The following is a 17,772-nucleotide window of genomic DNA, read 5'->3' on the forward strand; positions in this document are numbered from 1 at the left end:
GACGACAGTTGGTTTGCCAGTTGGTTCACATGTACCATATACTTACCCTGAATATCAGAGTATAAGATAGATATGATAAACTGTTTTATCTTTCCGAATTTATACGTGTTTGTAAAGATGCAGCTAGGGTGAAGGAATATTGAATATTTGAATCATTGTCTTATGTTGAGAACTTGCCAACCTTTTTGTCTGGTGTAATATAGTTCAGTTTTTCTTGTTTAATAAATGTTTTATTCTTTGTTAAACATTCTTCAGCAGACTCCTGTGAATTTCTTCAGTAACTTACCTCTATTGTTTCTAAAAAAAAAGTTAGGATCTATTAGGCCAGATTTCACTCTGGGATCTGACTTGTCCAGTGTTAACCTCAACTGGGATCGAAACACATCGTCCCCTTCACAATTCAGTACTTTATTTTATATTGCCTCTTGGTCCTGGGATGGCAGGGTTGTCGTATGAAGAGAGATTGGGCTGAAAAAGCCTATATTCACTGGAGTTTAGAAGAGTGAGGGGGTATCTCATTGAAACATATAAAATTCTGACATGGCTAGACAGACTGGATGCAGGGATGATATTTCCTCTGGCTGGGGGTTCTAGAACAAGGGGTCACAGACTCAGGATACGGTGTAGGCCATTTAGGACTGAGATGAGGAGAAACTTCCACACTCAAAAGGTGGTACACCTGTGGAATTCTCTACCACAGAAGGCTATGGAGGCCAAGTCACTGAATATATTTAAGAAGAAAATAGATAGATTTCTAGACACTAAAGGCATCATGGGGTATGGGGAGAGTACAGGAGTAGGATGTTGAGCTAGAGGATCAGCCATGATCATATTGAATGGCAGAGCAGGCTGGAACGGCTGAATGGCCGACTCCTGTTCCTATTTTCTATGTCAATGTGCTCATCCTACCAAAATGTACCACTTCACACTTTCTGCATTAAATTTCATCTGCCACATGTCAGCCCATTCCACCAGCCTATCAATATCCTTTTGTAATTCACAATATTTCCAACCTTTGTATCATCTGCAAATTGATTTTATGCCCTGCATACTGAAGTACAGGTCATTAACACAGACTAAGAAAAGCAGTGGTTACTACCACCCACTGGGGCACATCACTGCTTCCTCCAGTCCAAAAAAAATTCACTACTATTCTCTAATACCCTTGATTTTATTCCTCACCCTGGTTTGTGTACATAGTTTGTATATTCTGTAGTAACGAGGATCAGGAAAGAAGGACCCTAGGGTAATTGATTTAAAAGGTTTAATTTAAAGGGGTAAGTTATAGCAGGAGAGCTCAAAGCCATGGTGTGCTCCTCGTGCTCCATGTGGGAAGCCAGGAATATTTCCAGTGCCCGGAACCAGCATGTGTGCAGGAAGTGTGTCCAGCTGCAACTCCTGGAAGCTCGAGTTTCAGAGCTGGAACGACGGCTGGGGACACTGTGGAGCATCCGCGAGTCTGAGGTCATCGTGGATAGCACGTTTAGAGAGGTGGTCACACCGCAGATGAAGGGGCTTGAGGAAGGAAGGGAATGGGTGACCACCAGGCAGTCCAAGAGAAACAGGCAGGTAGTTCAGAAGTCCCCTGGGGTCCCGCTCGCAAATTGGTATTCCATTTTGGAGGCTGGTGAGGGTGCTGGTTCCTCCAGGGAGTGCAGACAGAGCCAAGCTTCTGGCACCACAAGCAGCCTGTCTGCACAGGAGGGAAGGAAGAGCAATAGTAATAGGAGGTTCTTTAGTCAGGGAAACAGATAAGCGCTACTGTGGCCGTCAACGTGACTCCAGGATGGTGTGTTGCCTCCCTGGTGCCAAGGTCCGGGATGTCACTGAACAACTGCAGGGCATCCTGAAGGGGGAGAGTGATAAGGCAGAGGTCGTGGTACATGTTGGTACCAATGACATAGGTAGAAAGAGGAATGAGGTCTTGCATCAAGAATTCAGGGAGTTAGGCAGTAGACTAAAAAGCAAGACCTCTCGGGTTGTAATCTCTGGATTACTCCCAGTGCCACGTGCTAGCGAGCTCAGAAATAGGAGAATAGCGCAGATAAATATGTGGCTTAAGAGTTGGTGCAGGAGGGAGGGTTTTCGTTTCCTGGATCACTGGGACCGTTTCTGGGGAAGGTGGGACCTGTACAAGCGGAACGGTCTACATCTGAACCAGAGCGGTACTAACATCCTTGCAGGCGGGTTTGCTAGTGCTGTTGGGAGGAGTTTAAACTAATTCGGCAGGGGAAGGGGACACAGAATATTAGCAGAATAGGGACACATCATAATACAGTAAAACAATCAAGTCAGATGGAGTACAGCTGCATTAAGTATCAAGGGAGTAAGGCAAGGCTGGATGGCCTCTACTTTAATGCCAGGAGTATGACAAGCAAAACGGTTAAGTTAAGGGTGAGGATTGATACGTGGAATTGTGATAGTAGCCTTCACTGAGACGTAGTTGAGGGAGGAGCAGGATTGGCAGCTCAACATTCCAGGATATAGAATCTTCAGGTGAGACAGGGGAGGGGGTAAAAGAGAAGGAGGCATTGCATTATTAGTTAAGGAGTCAGTTACTGCAGTAAGGAGAGATGATATCTTGGAGGAGGCATCGAATGAAGCTTTGTGAGTAATGCTTAGGAATAAAAAAGGGGCAGCTACATCGTTAGGTATTTATTATAGACCCCCAGGTAGTCAGCGGGAAATTGAGGAGCAAATATGTGCACAATTTGTGGAGGTGTGTAAAAACAATAATAGGGTAATTATATTAGGTGATTTCAACTTTCCCAATATTAATTGGGATAGACATAGTGTTAAGGGCTTGGATGGAGTGGATTTCTTGAAATGTGTACAGGAGAACTTTTTAGGTCAATATGTAGAGGGTCCAACAAGAGACGGCGCAGTGCTGGACCTAATTCTGGGGAATGAAGCCGGACAGGTGGCTGAGGTGGTGGTGGGTGAGCATTTTAGTGATAGCGACCACAATATGGTACAATTTAAGCTTGCTATGGACAAAGAAATAGACAAGTTGCAAAAAATGTTTTGGATTGGCGGAGAGTAGATTTTAGTAAAATAATGCAGGATCTGGCCAAGGTAGACTGGGAACAGCTACTTGTGGGGAAATCTACAGAGGAGCAGTGGGGGGCCTTCAAAAAAGGAAATGGGGAGGGTACAGGCTCAACATGTACCCTCTAGGGTGATAAGGAGGAGTAACAAGCCCAGAGAACCATGGATGACCAGAGATATTCAAGATACGATGAGACGGAAAAGAGAGACTTTTAGCAGATACAAGGGAAGCAAATCAGCAGAGGCATTAATGGAGTACAGAAAGTGCAGGGTGGAGATTAAGAAAGCAATTAGGAGAGCAAAGAGGGGATATGAGAAAGCTCTGGCTGGTAAAAGTAGGGAAAATCCCAAGATATTCTATAAGTATATCAATGGGAAGAGGATAACCAGAGAAAGAGTAGGGCCCATTAGGGACCAAGGGGGCAATCTCTGGGTGGAGCCAGAGGACATCGCTAGTGTGTTGAACGAATACTTCACATCCGTCTTCTCCCAAGAGAATGAGGATGAAGGTATTGAACTCGGGGAGAGAGACTGCGAGGTTCTTGAGCAAATTGATATAGGGAGTGACAAGGTATTGGAGGTGTTGGCAGGCTGAAAAGTGGACCAATCTCCAGGTCCAGATGATTTGTGTCCCAGACTGCTGAGGGAGGCAAGGGAGGAGATTGCAGGGGCTCTGACCCAAATTTTAAATTCCTCTCTGGCTACGGGGGAGGTGCCAGAGGACTGGAGAACAGCTAATGTGGTTCCGATATTTAAGAAAGGTTGTAGAGATAAGCCAGGGAACTACAGGCCAGTGAGTCTCATGTCTGTGGTAGGGAAACTATTGGAGAAAATTCTGAAGGAGAGAATCGATCTCCACTTGGAGAAGCAAGATTTGATCAGGGATAGTCAGCATGGCTTTGTCAGAGGGAGGTCATGCCTAACAAATTTGATTGAATTTTTTTGAGGTGGTGACCAGGTGTGTAGATGAGGGTAGTGCAGTTGATGTAGTTTATATGGATTTCAGCAAAGCCTTTGTCAAGGTCCCACATGGGAGACTTATAAAGAAGGCAAATGCACATGGGAAACAGGGTAATTTGATAAGGTGGATTCAAAATTCGCTTAGTTGTAGGAAACAGAGGGTGATGACAGAAGGATGTTTTGGTGCCTGGAAGCCAGTGTCCAGTGGCATACCACAGGAATCTGTGCTGGGTCCTCTATTATTCGTCATTTATATAAACGGCATAGATGACTACGTGGGGGGTAGGGTTAGTAAGTTAGCGGATGACACAAAGATTGGCTGGGTGGTTAACAGTGAGGTTGAGTGTCTTGGGCTACAGGAAGATATAGACGGGATGGTCAAATGGGCAGATAAGTGGCAGATGGAATTTAATCCTGAAAAGTGTGAGGTAATACACTTTGGAAAGAGTAATTTGACAAGGAAGTATTCAATGAACGGCATGACACTAGGAAGTTCTGAGGAACAAAGGGACCTTGCCGTGTGTCCATAGATCTCTGAAGGTGGAGGGGCATGTTATTGGGGTGGTGAAAAAGGCATATGCAACACTTGCCTTTATCAATCAAGGCATAGATTACAATAGTAGGGAGGTCAAGTTGGAGTTGTATGGAACCTTGGTTGAGGCCACAACTGGAGTACTGTGTGCAGTTCTGGTCACCACATTATAGGAAGGGTGTGATTGTACTGGAGAGGGTGCAGAGGAGATTCACTAGGATGTTGCCTGGGATGAAACATTTAAGTTATGAAGAGAGGTTGGATAGACTTGGGCTGTTTTTGTTGGAGCAGAGAAGACTGAGGGGTGACCTGATCGAGGTGTACACGATTATGAGAGGCATGAACAGGGTGGATAGGGAGCAGCTGTTCCCCTTAGTTGAAGGGTCAGTCACAAGGGGGCATAAGTTCAAGGTGAGGGGCAGGAGGTATAGGGGGATGAGAGGAAAAACTTTTTTACCCAGAGGGTGGTGACGGTCTGGAATGCGCTGCCTGGGAGGTTGGTGGAGGCGGATTGCCTCACATCCTCTAAAAAGTACCTGGATGAGCACTTGGCACATCATAACATTCAAGGCTATGGGCCAAGTGCTGGTAAATGGGATTAGGTAGGTAGGTAGGTCAGGTGTTTCTCACTTATCGGTGCAGACTCGATGGGCCGGAGGGCCTCTTCTGCACTGTGATCCTGTGATTCTGGTGTTTTCACTAGATATGGTTGAGATTCCTGACCAATGCTGCTATTTATAAAACCACAGATAATCACATACAAAAGCAAACTGGGGTTATATTCCTACACTAGGGCTGGCCTCCAAAGATCGCTTCTGTATAATGGCCCAGATGGGATTGACATTAAACAAATTTGGCATGCTCCTATCCCTGGTGCTCCAAAATAAAGCTGCAATGCATCACCAGCTCTTATCCATTGGGTCAGTTTAAAGTATTTTGTTCTGCGGTTTTAAAATGAATGTACAAAACATCCCAAAGCACTTTCTGGGGGAGGAGGAATCAACAATGAAAAAAAGTAAACCAGATGATAAGACAAGAATAAAAGGAACAACTGCCAAGCCAAGATTCAAGGTAATAAAATAATGGGTCAAGATAGGTTTTAAAAGTGGAAAGAGAAATTGAAAGTTTAGGAAAGAGATTATGGAGAGTAGCAGCATGAATATGAACAAAAGGCTAAAGCTAGAGATAACATTGTTTGAGGTCATGGAGGCATTGGAGTGTGAGGATAGGTCAAGAGGCGTTAAGTACAGGTATTAATTCCATAGCTAAAAAGCTATGATTGAGCTCAGGCTCCTTGAGAAATATCTCACAGTCGAATACCTAGTCCTAACAGCAGGATCTTTCCCTTCCAGCAATATAACTAATCAGTAAACAGAGCTCCAGGTTGGTGTATCTACTAAGTGCATGTTAGGAGATCTTGGCTATATAGAGTCCCAAGCCTGTTTCTGCAGATGATGCGTGAACAAACTGTGCTCCATTTTAACTTTCAAATTTAGTTTGCAACAAGCATGAAGTTGCCACCTGATCACAGAGATCAACATGAAAGTCTAAGCACCACTTGCTTTATGAAAGTAATTGCAAACTACATTTTCTAAATCTTACCAGCCTCTCCTACTCTGCATCCTGCTCCAAACACAACATTTTCTTGGTACAATACAGGCCAGAAAAACCTCCTCAATCCCGTTCCCTTTCTTAATTTAATTTTTACTACTTTCAACTTTCTTTTCATGAAGTGCATTACACTTTTGCCTTTTCGCACTTTTCCATTATGTTCAATCTATTTCTGCATCTGTAAACTTGAAGATTTGATTAATAATCATTATCTTTCTCAAAGAACGTCTCCACATTAGTCAATTTTTTTTTTTTGAGGTCCACAAGGGTAAAGTGAAGGGGTCCAATGTCAACTAAAAGCTCATGGGGCCACTTAAACATTCATGGCTGATTTAGGCACAGTTTTTGCTTATTTCAATTATTAAATAAAAATAAAGTTGATAAACATCCTCCTTTTAAAAATCATACAGGAAAATGTATGATTTTCAAATAACCAAGTATATTAGAAAATGTTTGCAATATGCGAAACATAAAATTGCTTTTATCCCATAGAACGACTTTCCGCTAAATTTTCAAAAGCACAGGAGGAAACATAACGGAGTCAAAATCCTTTCAGCTGGACAAGAATTATTTTTTAAAAATTTACTTCTTTACCTATGAATGCAATATACGCACGTTTAAATTGTGCAATAATCCTACCTTTGCTAGACGGCTCATCTGATCTTCAGATACATTGCTGCTTGTCCTGCCTGCTGTTTTAGTAGGCTCAGACCCATCTGCTTCCACATTTGGCCAAACTTTCAAGTCATGCATGCCCTGTCGAAACATGCTGAAAATTAAGAGCATAAGAGGAAGTATATTACTGGCAAATTTAATTGAATTAGCTGGTCATCCATAGCACATAAACCACACATCAAACAAAACAGAACGTCTGATTATCAAACTCACAAAGACAACCATTGATAGTCACGAGAAAATCTACTAAATCCTGAATGAATCAATTAAGTAGCCGGTTACAAAAGTACTCAACAAAAGGAGAAATGGTAAATTATCAACATAAGCAACCAAAATGCAACTAAAAACTGTTAGTTACAGGGAATAAATATGACGATTTTAATATCCAAAAAGTAAGAAAACTGAATAACTCTCTAACTGCAAAGTCACAAGTCAACAATTTCTGACAAATAGAACAGAGTGGAAACTTAAAATTTCCTTTCGGCTACTTTCTTTACACAGCACAAAGTATTTTTGGAACAAGTCAAAAATGGGCTGATCCCACGATTAACTTTCTTGGATGGAAAATCACAGGCTGTAGGACCACAATTTCCTGACTTGTGCTGTCTGCAAGCACCTGATCAGAGAATTAGTCAGAATTTTAAAGAAAATATTAATTATTTGTTCTACCAAATCACCCACAAGCAGAAATAATCAATTCTTTGTTTCCTCTAAACTTACTAATTTTTAAAACCTATGATATTCTCCCTTTAACCTTCCCAAGTTACAGTGGTAAAAATGCCACAATATTGAGATTTTCATTACAACTATAACTTCTAATTTTTTCAGTATCTTAGGGAATCTTCAGTTGCTAGTTTATATGGATTCACTTCATGATTTAAATTTCCTTCCTACAGTTAAGTGCCCAAATTTATCATGTCTTTGTACCAAATAATACAAGGAACGCACTAGCCAGAAAAAAAAATCAGTTTACCCCAACTCCATTCTCTCCAGCCCTGCTCCCCCTCAGCATCTCATTCCTCCACTCTTGTTAAGCGCCTTACTATTTAAGGTATACTTCCTTTTAATATTTTTTGCCTGCCAACCCCACCCCCAATGTACTTCACACTTCTCAGCATTAAATTGCACCTGCCACCCATTTCACTATCCGATCTGCTCTTCTTCGTCAACTGACCATGCCTAAATTGCTATCAACAAACTACAATAAAAAATGATTTGAACATACAAATGGGAGCTCTCAGCTCTGAACCCCAGAGTGTACCACTACCCACAACCTACCAATCATAAAAACATTGACTTTTACATCCAATAATATGTGCTTTCATTTTCCTAAAACATTTTTTTATATAAAGTGTTTGGGGACACATGAAAAGTCATAGGGGGTATAAAAAAAACAATGCAGTAATAGCTATAAATCAGGAAGTGGAAGGGAGAGAAAAATTGGTGAAATTACAATCACTCGGGAAGCGGTACTGAGGAAAACGATGAAGCTGTGGACTCAAGTCTCAGGCTCCAGATGGGCTTCATCTTAGGGTCTTCAAAGAGTTGGTTAAGAGGTAGCAGATGCATTGGTGCTAATTTTCCAAAATTCCCTAAATTTTGGAAAGGTTCTATCAAACTGGAAAGTAGTAAATATTCAAGAAGGGAGGGAGGCAGAAAACAGGAAACTATAGACCAGTTAGCTTGATGTCTGTCGTGGAGAAGGTGCTGGAGCTGATCATTAAGAGGTTGTAGCTGGGCACTTAGAAAAACACAAGTAATCAGGATGAGTCAGCATGATTTTGTGAAAGGGAAATCAAAGAACTCTAATAAATTGATTAAATATGAAGGAGTAACATGTGCTGTGGAGAAAGGGGAGCCTGTAGGTGTACTTTACTTAGATTTCCAGAAGGTATTTGATAAGGTGCCTCATCAGAGGTTATTACGGAAAATTAAAGCTTATAGTGTAGGGTATAACATATTAGCCCAGATAGAGGATTGGCTGGCTTCAGAAAACAGAGTATGCATAAATGGGTCTTTGTCTGATTGGCAGGATGTGACTAGTGGAGTCCCGCAGGAGACTGTGCTGGGGCCTCAACATTTTACAATTTACCTCAATGACTTAGATGAGAGGAGCGAAGGCATGGTAGCTAAATTTGTAGATGACACAAAGGTAGTATTACTTAAACAAAAAATGACTGCAGAATTTCGAGGTGCAGGGGGATCTAAGTGTTCTAGTGCATGAATCACAAAAAAGTTAGCATGCAGGTACAGCATGTAATCAAGGCAGCTAATGGAATGCTATGAGGAATTGATGCTTCAATTATAAAGGGCATTAGTGAGACCACATCCCGGATATTGTGTGCAGTTTTGCTCTCCGTATTTAAGGATGGATGTAAATGCATTGGAGGTGGTTCAAAGAAAGTTTACTAGACTGCTTGTTTCTACTGGAATTTAGAAGCGTGAGGGGTGACTTGATTGAAGTATATAAAGATCTTGAATGGTCTTGACAAGGTGGACATGGAAAGGATGTTTCCTCTTGTGGGCGAGTCCAGGACTAGAGGTCACTGGTTTAAAATTATGGGTCGCCCTTACAGGACAGAGATGAAGAGACCTTTTTTTCTCCCAGAGGGTTGTGCGACTTTGGAACTTTCTGCCATATTTTTAAGGTAGAGCTAGATAGATTCTTGTTAAGTAAGGACATCAAAGGTTAGCAGGGATAGATGGGAACATGGAATTCGAAACACAAACAGATCAGCCATCATCTTATTGAATGGCGGAGCAGGCTTGAGAGACTGAAAGGTCTACTTCTGCTCCTATTTTGTATATTTGTATGTATGTTCATATTTCCTCAAAAAAATTCACTCACGTCCTGATTGTTACCATTAAGCTGACACCTCTCCAAATGTTCACTAATTTTATCCCATATTATTGCTTCTTTCTTTTGCAGGGATTTGCCACACTCTAGTCCTATTCATGCATTCATCCATATGCGATACTGAATGTAACATTAACTCTTCTTCAATTTAAGAAGAACAAGTTATAAAAAATGTTTTCTTCAAGGCAACAACCTCATTCATATATTTATCCGAGGACAGGCGAAACCAAGTGCCAAGGTAAAGATATGAAAATCGTGAACATTTCATTTTGTGTTGAAGCTGCAAAGTTACTGCCAAACTCACGAGCACGTAAAGTTCCTATGAACAATAAATTGCTGATCTGAACTGCATTTGCTGCAAATCCAGAAATGTTTAAATACAATGAAGTCTGAGCTATACACAGCAGCAAACAAGCTATGCTACAGGTTAGAGATAAATTTAGTGTCAAGCAGTGGAGGTCACTCACATGACAACTCACATGATACTGAGTCATGTCTTTGGATTACAGAGTTCCTTCACAAAGCTGTTCACAAAGTGTAACAAATTGTTTCATACTGAACTATGCATTTTGAAAGATCTCCCGCAAATCATTTCCTTGTAGCCAATGAAACATCTCAATTTTCTTTTTAAATAGTGGATAATGTACAGTCCCACCACTGCCACCTTTGAATTACATCTGTTTAAGATTTTGACTACCTATGAATACCTGTATTAATTCTAAATCTTTCATTGCTATGTTCACAAAAATTAATAGTCTGCTCAACATAATGTATATATCTAAAATGTTCTGCAAGCCATCTCACTCTAATCTAGAACTTAAGAGCCATAGAGTCATTTACAGAACAAAAGGAGGCCATTCAACCCATTGAGTTGTAACTTGTAACAGAAGTTCATTTTTGTCTGCCATCTTTTTATAAAGCTTGGTAGTTAAATATTTTACTTATTGAAATTTTATATTAGTGCACATGGAAATATAGTGCTCCAAAAAGATCTCTGTGTATCATTTAAGATTTTTTTCATTAAAAGGAGGAAGGAATGGAAAAGTACAGTACTTAAAGTTATGAATCTCTCTGGGGAGAACTGGGGGTTCACATAAACAAGACAAAAGAACTGGTCATTTTACTTTTCCCCACATAGCCATTGCAGTAAATTTCAGGCCATCTTTTAACCAAGTGCTGAAGCCACATTAGTGGAAAGCTCATCTTACCCATACTTTCCAAAAAGGGTAACAGTAGTTCCACCAATAGGGACAGCTTTTCCAGGTCCATAAACATCCCAGATTGTGAGAGCAACTTGAGCGTTTCGTGGTAAATCTGGATATTTTACAGGTAATTTTAACCATTCATTCCAGCTGTAAAAGGACATGGACATTATTATTTTACCTAAAGATTTTAAGTTGTAGATAGGACTGGTAAATTTAGACAAAGATTGTTCAGTCCTTTTGATCTTATCCTACTGTTTCATGATTAATCTGTTTCCACTGTAGCATTTGTTTATTTTTTAAAAATAGCTTGCAACATTATGTGAAGTAAAAGATGAAAGCGTGTAGAAAATACATCAGCAAATGGGATAACAGCCTCAAACGGCTAGCATAACGTTATTTAAAATTTTGTTTGCAACGGAGTTCTTTTGTTCTTTTATATCACATTTTGAAGGTGATAATTAACGACATAAAATGTTGAACATTTTGACCAGCAAGCTATCAAGTTTAACAACCAAAGAATTTCACATCATTAAACGACAGATTACTTTCTTGGTAATCCTACTGTCACGAAATTATCAGTAATGTTTGTGCATAAGTGTAGCCAAGGATCAAAGGCACAAGATTTAACAGCCATTACAACCATATAAAAACAGAAAAACCTTACACATAGAAAAGTAAAACAGCAACTGCTGAAAATCTGAAATAAAGACATAAAATACTGGAAATACTCAGCAAGTTCTCTACTACTGTCTGCAGCAAGCCCACCTTCACTGGTCAATATACATGTTGGGGTTTCTATAGTTCCATGTACTATTAGATTGGCTTCATCAACAATCTCATAAACAAGGCCCAAGCCATTTGTTTACCATGCAAGTTTGATGCTGAAATAGGGCACGTCAAAGCTACCCTGTGGAGTAATAGTTACCCTGATCATATCATCGCTCATTGTATATTGCGTAAACACATGAATGGGCCCAAAGCCACCACTTTCAGTCCTGAAAAGTACCCAGTCTACCTCAGATTACCCTGGAAGGGTAAAATCTCTCAAAAATTTGAGCAATAGATGAAGCTAGCTGTTTCACACTGCTACTATACAGTAGCAACACAAGTGGTATTCTCCATGAACAGGATGCTGCCATCAAGCCAAAAAGACATTTTGCCTATCACACAAATGAGTAATGTGGTATATGAATTTCAGTGCGTGTGATGGCAGGTATGTAAGCCGTACGTCCCAATGGCTGGTCTCTTCTGCTGTTCACAACAGGCAAAGTACTGACTGTACTCAACTAGCCCGTGCTTGCAAAACTCAGAATATGGTGTGCAACATTAGATGTGATTAGACAATATTTGCTGAACAATCCTGATTGTGCTAAGAATTACACTGACAACCAATTTAAGATTATCAGTTGGGCTTGCAGAGTGGTGCACTTACGCATGCCAGAAGCTACATAAATTCAAACAGGGCCCTGTCCTTTAGCAGACAAAAAGAGCATGTCCACACATTGCGCCTTTCTCAACTAAGCTTGGTGGTACAGTCATTCCCTGGTTCACTCCCCATAACAATACCCTAACCAATCAGAGCTGGCCTGCCTGGTTTGAATTTAAACAAAAGCTTGGCAGTTAATTGTTCCTGGTGTATTCTCCATGGCAACACCTTTACCAATCAGAATCCTCTTGCTAACCAATCAACACCCTCTTCTCATGCAGCATAAATTGTTGTTTCCTTTAGATTTGGTATTCTTGTGAATCTGTCCTGTTGAGTGCAAAACTAAAAGCTTTTGACAGCATGTCCCTTTTCAGTAATAAAAAAAATTATATGTTAAAAAGTCTTACAGGATTCATTAGCAAGACTCACACCAGTAGGACATGGGACACATCAGTCTTATCAGCTGCCGAGGGTGAATAGCAAAAAAAAAACTTTTCCATACCCAGAGGTCAAGCCCAGTGTAGATAGGCAACTTAGAATTTGAGTATGCATCAGGTGCTTTTCCAGCTCTTCACTGGGCTGTACATTGGCATTTATAAACTATATGGAATCATATAACTTCAATATAGTAAGATGTGCACACGACATACAGTATATATCAGCATAAACTAAATTTTTGATAGACATGTGCAAGAAGTTCAATTGTTTTAAAAATTAATTTTTGGGGTGTAGACATCACTAGAAAGGCCATTAACTGTAGCATTTATTGTCCATTTCTAGCCACCCTCGAGGCGGTGACGGAGAGCTTTCCTCCTGAACTGATGTTATTAGGATGTTATCAAAGTACAATTGATTTGCTGCTCCTTTTTTGTTTCTACCCCCTCCATAAACATTTCAATGCTCTGAAATAATCTATTAAATATTGGATCACCAGTCCAAAAGGACATGGCTGATGGTACTTCAATTGGCGCAACCGATTATTTGATCATTTGTTCCAAATCTAGAGTCCAGAATTGGAACAGGCTACTAACACCTTTGATTAAAACGTGAAACATCCAAATTACTTTGGTTTAAAAAATTGATTTCTGGAGTCTCGGTCAGTATGTTTTCCTATTGAACCTTTTCCAATTGAAAGTATTTTCTTCCAGATTCTGTTTTTATGTCTTAAAGGACTTGCGAGTTCTAAAAACTTGAAAATTAATTTGAATCCGTCTCTACAGTACATACTTATTTGGAAAGATTAAAATTACTTCAGGCTTGCCAAGTTCTGTCAGTCAGAATGTGGCGACTTATCTTTTAAAAATAAACAGCAATATGTTAAGTTAAACATCAAGATTTACAGTTAAAATTAATTCATAAAGCTAAGTTTCCAAATGTTTTACATACAGAATTAAGGCTTTGCACTTTGCCAAGGATTCCAAATTTTTTCCCAAACAAAACACAAATCAAAAACACAAACCTCAGCAACAAGACATACTTACTTCCATCGAGTACTGAAAGCTTTGTAAGAAGTCCGAACAGGAAGAGCCAAGGGTTTTCCCTCTGCAAACACTTGGCCTGTCACATAGAGATCTGAACAGGTTTCCTGGTACAAGCCTGAAAATTTAAGCAATGGATCCTCCAGAAGAGCTGTATAGCTTTTTTGCTCCCGTTTGCCTTCCAAGCTTCCACTGCATACATAAAGGAAGACAAGAGAAAATATCTGGTGTGTGCACATCATGTTGCATTCGCACAGAAAGCTTAGCGAAACAGAAAATAAAGTGTAGTTCATCATTTGAACAAAGGATTTGTTTAAAATATCAATCATAATTTATAGTTAAAGCAGCAATATAAATAATGTTGTATCATGAACTTGTTTTGCAATTCTAACAATAAACAGGCCAACCAGCATCTATTGGTTATTTTCACAGCTATGCTATCCTTCATGTACAATAATACCATTACTCAACTGCAACAATTTTTGGAGCTCTAAACTTTAAAAGCTTTTAGCCATGCAGAGTGAAGCTCCACATTCTAATTGCTTTTTCATTGATTACAACTGAATATATAGACAGTCAGCAAATTAGAGCAACAATATTTTTGCACATTGAGAAGCTCCTCTCAGGCTCTGCTAATATTCAGAAGCCTCAAATAGAAAATACACTGCAGCACATCTTCCTGTTGGGCTAACTTCAGTAGTTCTCCATCAATTTCACACAGAGAATGATTACTGACCAATGGAAAATAAAGTCATTTTGAACCTCATAATGGCTACGTTAAAAACAATGGTGCAGCAAGATGACTGGTATTGATACACAGGCTGTGACACTTGCCATCAGCAACTTTAAAATATCAACCACAATTTATAGTTAAAGCAGCATTATAAATAATGTTGTATCATGAACTTGTTTTACAATTCTAACAATAAACAGGCCACTCATCCAGCCTCTAATTTGGTTTTGCTGATGTGAAAGCATTTAGCTGTGGGAAAGGAGTCTTCAAATTTCCCATAGAGTTTCTGATAATCAAAATTTATGATACTCTGCAATCTCTAACAAGAAGCAATGGAGCTTCTAGAATAAAGCACATTTTCTATCACTGTACTTCATGCTTCTACAGGTCAGCAGTATATACTGGCTGTTGGGGGCATGTCCTTATCATCAGCACAAATGGTTACAAAATATGTTGGTATTAATTTGATCTGACTAGATAAATGCTTTTGCCTTTTAACAATTAAATTTTATAGTTCATGTCTAAATATATGAACTGCATACAATTACAAAAAAACACAACTTAATCCTTCATAATAAAAATACAAAACCTGCAAGTTTATCATTTAGTTCAAAATTGCACTTTTCTACCATAAATCAACATAACAACAAAAGTTAATAGGTAAATAAGATGTTAAATCATTGTGACATTGAGCTTGGGCAGTGAGGAGAGGAACATGTGTCCCAGGATTTGATTGGGACACATTTCTATACAACATCTTACAGCTAACATTTTAGAATCATGTTTGCAGCCAACTGGGCTAGCTCATTATGCATTTAGTGTGAAATAAAGGTACAGTGTTTCAAAGCCGGCAACCTTGGGACGGAGGTTGTGCTGGATTTCAGAGCTTTGCCGGAATTTGGGTCAGGCAATTCAGGCCTGCATGGTTCAGGTCAAGCATCGCTCAGGGAGTGGTAATAGCAGGCAAGCTGCGAAGGGGATAACTAGTCCAGCGCGACACCTCGCCAATGCAGCTCCTAGCCGAATTGTCCCTAATTTTTTTTTTAATTGATGCATAGCAGTTCTACAAATGTCTGTTTTGGACAGCTGGATTTCAGACACTGTACTGGAGTAATCTAAATTTATTAAAAAGTAAAAACAGATGTGAACAATGCAGAACACCAAGTATAAGGGCTGTAATTTGAGAAACAATTCACCATTAACTGAAGTGCACAGCCGCAGCAAAATAAAGTTTACTAAAATAATGATAACCATAAACCAGAGAATTGAATTATAAGCTTATCCGTACTTTTATTCAAGTATTCAACTGGAGTGATCCAGTTACACTGCAGATTTGCAAATGCTGTCTTTATACTGTCTGTCCAGAGTTGAACATCTTTACTTGCAAACAGGTGATTCTTGTTTTACCTTGGCTAGCAACTTTACATATTCAAACATTCATTGTAATTTAAATGTCAGTAAAGCTTGAACATTACTGAAATCCACTCTTCATTAACATTATTCCAACTGATGAGAAGCCCAAACAATATGAAACTACCTCTCCAAAATGATCTCATACTACTTGATAAAATTCAGACAGGGCTCTGGTCAGTGATATGAAACTGGAATTACACTGCCATTACTTTGTCAATATGATACATAAGCCACAGTAGCTTTGTCAGTATAATGATACAACTGCTGAATTCCATATAGAAGCTAGTACTTTAGTTTATGGGATTGAAATACAAGGACTTCTAAATGCACCATGACAACATTACTATCCGCATAAACCTCGTAAAATAGGTGTAATCATTTACACATTACATTGATAGAGTTCAATATTAACCAATTGTTCCTCCTTAAACAAAATCTCATGTGAAGCAATTAGCAAAGCATTTTGTTCTTGCAAAAATTCAAAAACAATGCAGAAAACACAATCAGTAAAGTGATTATTGCACATTAATGGTATCTCAGCATTGTAAAGGTTATATTGCAAAATCAGGTTTGTTTCATGGATCGTAAGGTTTAATTTGATCATCTAGGTTCAAAACCTTCCTAATGGTTTTATTTTCCCCACAACGTGTTCACAACTCAAATTTATATTGATTTTTACAATGGCTACCTTAATACAATTCATACTACCATACTTCCATCACTACAACTCCATACCAACTGAGATGCATCACTATCAGCAATGAACAAAATTGAACTTTTCCTAATTTATTTATTTTGAACAGCAGAACTTGAGCTTCCCCTCAGAAGAAATTTTCAAATAACCCTCAATGATCTATATTTCGCTCCTGGTTTCCCAATGCCTCAAATTTAAACTCATCCTTGTTTTTAAGTTTCTTCATAGCCTTGCCACATCCCTATCTCCTCTAGCCCGAGGTCTCCATTCCTCTGACTCTGGTATATCACTTCCTCCCTTCAGCTCATCATTGATAGTAATGCTTTCAGCTGCCAAGGCCCTATACTGGAATTCTCTGCAAAAACTCCTCCAACACCACCCTGCCCAACCCTCAACCGCTCCTGACCTACTTTAAAACTCTCTGCCTAGATCAAGCTTTTGGTCACTCTGCCTAGTATCTTCACCTTTAATGTTCATATTTTCCTTAACTTCTACGAAGCACCTTGGAATACATTCTCTATATTAGAGGCACTATTTAAATGTAAGCCGCTATTAAAAATTAGTAGTTCACTGCACAGTCCAGGCACTTCTGCTAGAAGCGGGATAGTTTGAGGACATCAACAATGATGCCCCTGCAGGCAAATAGCCTGCTAAAACTTAATGTCAGCGTTCACATATGAATAACAGCCTCTTGACAAGGTAGTAAAGAGCAACCAACCACACCATGGATCCAGATTATCTCCACAAGGACATAAGCACTTATTCATTTCAGGTGATAATCATCTCAATGCATTCTCTTATTCCAGAACTTAAATCTAATCCCCAAGGAATGTGAAATCATAGGTCTTGTACTAGCATTCCAGCCACATGTTGAATTTTCTAATCGCTCTCTCCAAACCAGCCCAGCAAATGGTGCCGGTGGCAATTCCAAGATTATCACTAGTTTTAGAAGCTGTTCTCTGCTAATGGCTTAACGTTACCAACAGAGGCATTTGCAGTAGAGAAAGCAGGTAAAACACTCACGTGACGTGGACCTACAGCATTGCTACTCCTGGACCCAATGCCTCGGTCCAGATCCAGAGGACACAGCTGCGTTTGAATTCCATCTGAACAACAATGTCACTGGGAAAGAATTCAACA

The 17,772-nt window shown here is 39.6% G+C and overlaps 1 protein-coding gene across 3 annotated transcripts in view; it reads right to left on the reverse strand.

Moving 5' to 3' along the window:
- pik3c3 (phosphatidylinositol 3-kinase, catalytic subunit type 3) overlaps window positions 1–17,772 on the reverse strand; it is a 126,538-nt gene that overhangs the window by 107,131 nt on the left and 1,635 nt on the right. Inside the window, exons 2-4 of one of the 3 annotated variants that reach the window (XM_078550687.1) lie at window positions 13,796–13,984; window positions 10,892–11,035; window positions 6,791–6,920 (exon numbers count right to left, since the gene is read on the reverse strand). In XM_078550687.1, the coding sequence (XP_078406813.1) occupies window positions 6,791–6,920; window positions 10,892–11,035; window positions 13,796–13,984 (463 nt within the window). Of the gene's footprint in view, window positions 1–6,790; window positions 6,921–10,807; window positions 11,036–13,795; window positions 13,985–17,772 lie in introns of those variants that run through there. The other 2 variants (XM_078550696.1, XM_078550706.1) reach the window with 2 other exon arrangements.

The sequence above is a fragment of the Cetorhinus maximus genome, chromosome 1 (assembly GCF_964194155.1).
Source record: "Cetorhinus maximus chromosome 1, sCetMax3.hap1.1, whole genome shotgun sequence".
NCBI lineage: Eukaryota > Metazoa > Chordata > Chondrichthyes > Lamniformes > Cetorhinidae > Cetorhinus > Cetorhinus maximus.